Source organism: Delphinus delphis, chromosome 10, assembly GCF_949987515.2.
Source record: "Delphinus delphis chromosome 10, mDelDel1.2, whole genome shotgun sequence".
NCBI lineage: Eukaryota > Metazoa > Chordata > Mammalia > Artiodactyla > Delphinidae > Delphinus > Delphinus delphis.
The window spans coordinates 66,046,362-66,053,552 of record NC_082692.2 but is presented as its reverse complement, the minus strand read 5'-3'; the positions used below and the strand labels follow the sequence as shown (position 1 = coordinate 66,053,552).

The 7,191-nt window shown below is 56.6% G+C and overlaps 1 protein-coding gene across 1 annotated transcript; it reads right to left on the bottom strand.

The window, feature by feature from the left end:
• Nucleotides 1-374: 374 nt before the first annotated feature.
• Nucleotides 375-5,013, bottom strand: GNAT1 (G protein subunit alpha transducin 1). Its single transcript, XM_060021447.1, has 10 exons — nucleotides 4,908-5,013; nucleotides 3,669-3,711; nucleotides 3,421-3,562; nucleotides 3,160-3,317; nucleotides 2,946-3,074; nucleotides 2,558-2,687; nucleotides 2,111-2,264; nucleotides 1,804-1,995; nucleotides 1,036-1,424; nucleotides 375-404 (listed from the first exon to the last, which is right to left on the bottom strand). Exons 1-8 carry the CDS (start codon nucleotides 5,011-5,013, stop codon nucleotides 1,805-1,807), a joined length of 1,053 nt encoding a protein of 350 aa, XP_059877430.1. The 3' UTR covers nucleotides 375-404; nucleotides 1,036-1,424; nucleotide 1,804.
• Nucleotides 5,014-7,191: the final 2,178 nt, after the last annotated feature.

The window sequence follows — 7,191 nt, the reverse complement described above, 5'->3', positions numbered from 1 at the left end:
ATCCCATGCCCCCAAGAGTGCCCCCTGGCATGTTAGGTCAGGTGCTTCTCCCTGGAAGGGACCACCTTCCCACTCACGTCCAGCCCAGCACTGGGCACTTAATAAATTTGCATGACTCATGATCATTAACACTCTCCCCCTCCCCCCAAGAAAGGACAGCTGGGGCCTGATGCAAAGATTTATTGCTGAGTCTGTGTATCTAGCTGAAGGGAGTGCAAATTATGCCCTGGCCTTGTTAGACGGATGCTCCTTGCCCTCGACTACAGCACAGGCCCCAGCCCACGGGCATCAGCGAGGACTTGGTGCTTGATGAGGAAGTAGGGAGCAGGGGTGTGGGGACATGGATGCCTTTGTCACTGATGGTTCAGGCATGGATCTCAGTTTTTCCCACCAGGGAATGGGCCCTGAATGGGAAGGATGAGAGAAGCTGCTGGCAGGGACAAGAGGGTCACCTGGGTTTGCTTATGACCCTACCTGAGGCAGACCCCTCTGGGCACAATCTGGGCCTCCTTCCTGTCCCAAATCCCCTGCCTGGGGCTGATCGATGGGAGCCGGACTCTGCTCCCAGCCACCCCTTAGGACAGTTCAGCCATTGGCCACAGCTGGTGTCAACAGCACCCTCCCTCAACAGACTGGCCTGGAGTACTGTGGGTGTGTAAGTAAGTAGGACATGAATACAGTGTCCAAGCATGGAGGGGGCAGAGCCTGTGGGGGAAGGGGTTAGGATATGTGGGGAAGGGTCCAGCTTGAGTCTCTTCCTGGCACCAGGAGCTCCCAGGCTTGCCCCCACTCACTAATTCGTCTATGTATGAGTTTCACAGGCCAGAGCTGGCTTGGACTTTGGACCCCTAAAGCTGCCGGTGGGGCAGTCACTGGCCACTGGGCAGATGGGTGTCAGACTTGTCACATGGAGGTGGTAAGGCTAGAATGGGCTGATGGTAAGCAGCAGGCCTGCTTGGAGGAGGGTTCCCTTCCTGCCCCCCTGCCCTTCATGAAACTCTGGGAGGGAGGGCTGTTTGCTGAACCCAGACCCACCAGGTGAATCACGGGCCTCCTGGGGCAGGAGAGCAGCAGGAGATTGGTCAGTGGGGTACTGCTGAGTCACCGTGAGCTGTAGCTGCCCCAAGTACTGCTTGCTCCTAGCTGGGGCTGGCTGTGGTGGGTCCTGGAGGCCAGTGCAGCCAGGCCGTGAAGGGCAGTGCTGGGGTGGCTGGGGGCACCGGACTCTGGGAGACCAGGGAATCCTGGGAGCCATGGGGGAGGGTAAGTCCCTCAAGGTTAGCAGGGCTTAGGGTTTTGAATCTGTGGCTGGTGAGGCCACAGGCTGGGGCCCAGGAGTCCTGGGGGGCTGGTAGGGGTCATGCGGATTGGGGCTACAAGGCGGCAAGGGCTACAGGGTCTCAGGAATGCATGAGTCCAGGCACCTGTGAAGAGAAAAAGGAACAGAGTCAACATTCCTAAGCGCCCAAATAATTGGGTTTAGACTGAGAGACAGGTGGAGGTGGGCTTGGAAGCAGTGACACCTGGGGGGTTGGGGCGGGGTCCAAAGAGCTTGAGTGGGTGGGGCTTGTGAGCCAGGGGAGGGGCCTGTGGCCATGGGGTGGAGCCTGAGGAGTCAGGGTGGGGCCTGGAAGCAATAGGGTCTGGAAGTTGGGGGCCAGAGGGCAGGCAGTGGAGTGGATCTGGAGAGCTGGGGAGGGGCCTGCAGTCGAGAGGTGGGATGAGGAGCAGGGGAAGGGGCTTGGGGTATTGAGACCAAGAGGCACGACAGGGGAGCATCCCGGCCTGCGCGCGAGGAGCCACCTCAGAAGAGGCCGCAGTCTTTGAGGTTCTCCTTGATGATAATGTCGGTGACAGCGTCGAAGACAAACTTGACGTTCTGTGTGTCGGTGGCGCACGTCATGTGGGAATAGATCTCCTTCACGTCGCGTCTCATGTTGAGCTCGAGGAATTGCACCTTGATGTAATTGCCCGCGTCCTCATATGTGTTGGGCCCTGGCGAGGAAGGGGGAGCTCTCACTCCCGGTAGCAAATCCTCCCCGCGGCGGGAGGAGCGCAGGCCGAGATCGTGGGTTTGCGACGCCGCCTGGCGGCGGGCCGAGGTTCTCACCATTGTAGTCCGGAAAGCAGATGCTGAGGTGCGCCTTTTTTATCTTCTCCGAGAAGACGTCCTTCTTGTTGAGGAAGAGCACGATGGACGTGGTGGCGAAGTAGCGGTGGTTGCAGATACTGTTGAATAGGTGCAGGCTCTCGTGCATGCGGTTCTGAGGAGGGCAGAAGCTGTCGGGCACCGGGGACTGCGGCCGCCGCCCCCACCCGGCTGCAGCCGGCGGGCAGACCCCTGCTCTCTGGGCTCCGGGGCCTCCCTGCCCAGACAGCTCCAAGACCGTCTCCCCGTTCGCCCCCCTAAGCAGGGCAGCAGGCTGCCTCATCTCCTCCTTCAGACCGCTCTGGGTCGAATGTCCTCTCTCAGATGCTCCCCGCGCCCGCAGCGCTGTCTCTGCTTTCCGCTCTCCTCCTCCCCGCTCAAACGCTCAGGCCCTGCTGGAGCACTCACCACTTCGTCGTCCTCCACAAGCACCATGTCGTAGGCGCTGAGAGCCGCGATGAAGATGATGCAGGTCACACCCTCGAAGCAGTGGATCCACTTCTTGCGTTCTGAGCGCTGCCCGCCCACATCGAACATCCTGCGGGGCCGTGGGAACCTGAGCCGGCGCATCGAGTCCCCTGGACGTGCCCACAGGCATCCCCTGGTTTCCTAATGCTGGCTGGGAGGCACCCAGATGGGAGTGGCATCTGGAGGGGCCGGGCATTTCTGCGGGCGGGCTGTCCAAGAAGGGGCAGGGTCTCTCGTAGGGATGGGGCCTCTGGGATCAGACAAGGCCTCAGGCAGTGAACTTGCGGGCAGGCCCCCGGAGAGCGAGAGCTAGGGCGCGGGGTCGTACCGGAAGTTGAGGTCCTTGAAGGAGAACTGCGTCTCAATGATACCAGTGGTCTTGACACGCGAGCGCAGCACGTCCTGTTCAGTGGGCACGTAGCCCGGGGTTACCAGGCGCTCCAGGTCCGAGAGGTAGCTGCGGGAGATCCGGGGTGTGGGTAGGGTTGGGTGGAGGGGCGTGGCAGGGCCCCGCCCGCCCCGCGCCCCGCCTGTGCTCTCACTAGCCAGCAGAGTCGTTGAGCTGGTATTCCGAGGCGCGATCGAAACAGGCCTGGATACCCGAGTCCTTCCACAGCCGCTGGATGATGTCTGACATCTCCTTAGGCATCGTGCCCTCCTCGATGGTGTCCGCCATGTGCATCAGCTTCCGGGCATCGTCCTGGGGTGGGGGGCAGGGGAGTGGTTGGTGGTGACCATGGACTTGGGCCCAGCCTCGCACCTCGAGTCTCCAGAAGCCCTGTTCAGCTAGTCTCTTGGCATACCTGGCGCGCAGAGTCTCCATACTGGATATTGAGCGTGGTCATGGCGCGCACGATGGCCAAGATGGACTGTAGCGTGTTGCCATATATGATGGCAATGAACTCGAGGCACTCTTCCAGCGAGTACCCATCCTGGTGGATGATCCTGCAGCCGTGGGGAGCCGGGTCAGCACCTCTTGGGTAGGTGGGGAAGGACAGACCTCGTGCTTGTGCCCACCCCCAGGGGCCTCGGGTAGGGCAGGGGCACTCACTTCATCTGCTTGACAATGGTACTCTTCCCGGACTCACCGGCACCTGGAATGGAAACCCTACCTCAGAGACGCGCTGACCGCACTGCCGCCTCTATCACACCTGTTTTGCCCCCAACCCCCAAAGTCAGGTCATGATGCCCTGGCGGCAAAACATAAACGTCAGGAGTGACAGAAGGGGGCTGACGAGGGGAATCGACAACCTCGACTGTGCTGAGGAGCCTTCAAGACCCTGGTATTTTCAGTTTTATTATTCTGAGGACAAAAATAAAGAAACCTGGAGCTCCACCTTGTGGAAGATTCTGGTACTGCATGCATGGGATTATTTGAGCCAGGTCAACCCCTGCTTTTAACCTGTGGTGGGAGGAAGTGTCTCCAAGAGGCTCAGAGGGAATTAGCACCTTTTGCTGGGGGAGAGGACAGAGCTAACAGCCCCTCTGAGCCTGTTCTCATGCGGGTGTTGGGCACAGTTAATGGGATTTCTGGCTTAGCCTCTCTCTCTTGCCTGGGGTACTCTGGCTTGGTCCTTCTGCCCACATCTAGCTGTCTGGCTGGACCCTGGAGAGCCTGGGTAGAGTCTGCACTGCCCTCTCAAAGCAGCTCCTTCTTCCCTTGCGGGGAGGAAGTGGCCTTGGGGTACTAGATCAGCCCCATCTCCCTTCACTACCCATGGGACCAAGGACATGGCTTTACCTATTCCCGGCTGGGCCTTAGTACCCCCTACCCCCTTTAACTGTTCTGCAGGTCTGTCAACAATAAAGCTCTGGAAACTGAGGGTCATTGTCTGTGGATCTGGGTGGTCCTAGAGGCTGCCCACTCTCAGGAGGACTGTGACCTTCTCCCTCCCAAGGGAGCAGCCTTGTTGTGGGGCTCCCAAGGAGGCCCCTGGTTTCCGAGCCCTGCCCAGCAGGCCCATCAAGCCAAAGGCTGGTGTTTGAGGGAGCACAGCCAGGGCAAAACTAGGCCTCGTACACACATCTCTACAAAAGTGAGATTGGTACACCCTTCTTGGGAGGGGAGGTTGCCTGAGGCTGGGCCCTCTGAAGAGGGGTTCTGTGGATACCCAGCCTTAGGGAGCCAAGGCATCACTTGTCAAGGCTTGGCCAGGGCTCCCACTCTGTTTCCTGCCAGGTTGCAGGCTCATTCTGTTTCCCAAGTCACACCTACTTCACAGAAGGGCCACCTGCCTGCCCCTGGGCCTCTGACTAGTAGCAGTGGCCTCGCCGCAGCCCACCCCCTTACCCAGAAGCAGCAGTTTCACGGTTCGAGCATCCTTCTCGGCATCTTCTTTCAGCTTCTTTTCCAGCTCCCTTGAGTGCTTCTCCTCAGCACTGGCCCCAGCCCCCATGGTGCCGGCAGGAGGTGAAGGAACAGGGTGGTCAGTTGGCTCTTCTGGATGCAGGGGATCCCCAGAGCCAGGCTCAGGCCAGCCTCTGGCCTCCCCAGACACCCTTCTGACCTCAGAACTGGCAATCAACTGGCTGTCCACAGACCTGTGAAGGCCCTGTTGGGGCTGCTTAGTAGGATTTGGGGGGTTGTTGGTACCCAAGAGCCAATCAGAGACAAGGACAGGTGAATCCAGCTCAGCCCCCAGCCGCCCTAATCAGGCTGGCATGGCCCCAATCCCTCAACTGCTGACTCTGCACCCCCTGTACGCTGCTCCCCAAACCCTCTGGGAGAGACCCTGGAGGTAGTCCAGCCCTGCTCCAGGGCAGGGAGACATGTTCCATAGGATCCAGGCTCAGAAAGGGGAGGAGAGGGCCTCAAGTTCCAGGGTGGGGCATTGGGGGGTAGGCCTGGCAGCAGAGAGTAGAGGGAGAAGCATGCAAGGAGCACCTGACCCCTGCCCAGCACAGGGCTTAGCATTGCTCCTTACCTAGCTCACACCAGCCCTGGCGGATGGGTACCCACATCATTTTACTGATGAGGAAGTGGAGGCTCAGAGGGTCGCACAGCAGGACATAGTTGAGAAGGGCTCGTGACTCTGAACCAGGGCTCCATGCTCAGCAGGGAGTCAAGAGGGAAAGGTGGACATTGCATTTGCCCTGTACCAAGGTCTGCATCTGACCTGGTCAAGGCCTCTACATGCCTCCATGATTCCAATGGACTTGGGTGGGTGTGCAGGTCTGCTACGTGTACTGGGTGTGTGCTTGTATACTTTACTGGCACCAAGCAAGGCAATGACATGACACATTTGTCTATGTATACTTGTGTGTTTATGTATGCATTTTTATGCCTTTGTGAATGCATGTGTGTGTCTATGTTTGCCTGTTTGTGTACCGTGTGTGCATGTGCATGGATGTGCTTTTGTGCATTTCTCTTCATGTGCAGATGTGTTTGTATGTGTACTTTAGTATGCTAAACTGGGTTAATGTGTGTGTGTGTGCGTATGAATGTATAAGTGCATGTATATGTGCATGTGTGTGCACTTGCCTGTGTACATGTACATTTATGCATGTGTCTGCCTGTATGTGTGCACACTTGCACATACCTGTGTCTACATGTACCCATGGTGCAACACTCTGACCTGCGGAGGTGGCCAGGCTCTTCCAGGGAATGTTTTGCAGGCCTGTTATCAGATGGGAAAACTGAGCCCTGAAGCAGGTCTGGTGTTCCCAGGGGAGGAGCAGATGAGCCTCACTCTTCTTCTGTCCCCTGTCGGTAATCTGGGACCTGCCTAGGGGTATCTCCAGGGCACACCTGCCTCAGTTTAGGGGTCAGAGGTCTCTGTGGGGGTTTAGATGGGACAGGACGTGCTGCTGAGTGGAAGTGGTTCAACCGAGCATGTAATGTTGAGCTCCAGCCTCTGGAGATTTACCACGTCCCATCAGAAGACCCAAATCCTGGGCTCTCAAGGCCCCCTCCTGGCTGAACTACCCGGAAACCTGGCTGTCTTAGGACTCAACTCTTGCGGACCTGGGGTGCCAGGGCCCCAGATACTGAGCATTGAAGACTGTCCCTAGTGTTGGGAAAGCTGGACAGGTGCATGTAAATCAATGAAGTTAGAACACACCCTTACACTATACACAAAAATAAACTCAAAATGGCTTAAAGACTTAAACATAACACCATAAAACTCCTAGAATAGAACATAGGCAAAACATTCTGACATAAATTGTACCAATATTTTCTCAGGTCAGTCTCCCAAAGGAATAGAAATACAAGGAAAAATGAACAAAGGTGACCTAATCAAACTTAAAAGCTTTTGCACAGCAGAAGAAGAACTACAATTCTGTAGCCTGTGGAAGGAAAACTATATTCACAGAAAGATAGACAAAATGAAAAGGCAGAGGACTTTGTACCAGATGAAGGAACAAGATAAAAGCCCAGAAAAACAACTAAATGAAGTGGAGATAGGCAACCTTCCAGAAAAAGAATTCAGAATAATGATAGTGAAGATGATCCAGGACCTCGAAAAAAGAATGGAGGCAAAGATCGAGAAGATGCAAGAAATGTTTAACAAAGACCTAGAAGAATTAAAGAACAAACACCTAGAAGAATTAAAGAACAAACAAACAGAGATGAA

What these genes read in the sequence shown, in the direction of transcription:
- GNAT1 (XM_060021447.1), bottom strand. Translation starts at nt 5,013, where the DNA reads ATGGGGGCTGGGGCCAGTGCTGAGGAGAAGCACTCAAGGGAGCTGGAA. An exon ending in CGTGAAACTGCTGCTTCTGG is followed by an intron (nt 3,712 to 4,907) that starts GTAAGGGGGTGG and finishes TTTCCATTCCAG; the next exon opens with GTGCCGGTGAGTCCGGGAAG. An exon ending in ATGGAGACTCTGCGCGCCAG is followed by an intron (nt 3,318 to 3,420) that starts GTATGCCAAGAG and finishes CCCCCACCCCAG; the next exon opens with GACGATGCCCGGAAGCTGAT.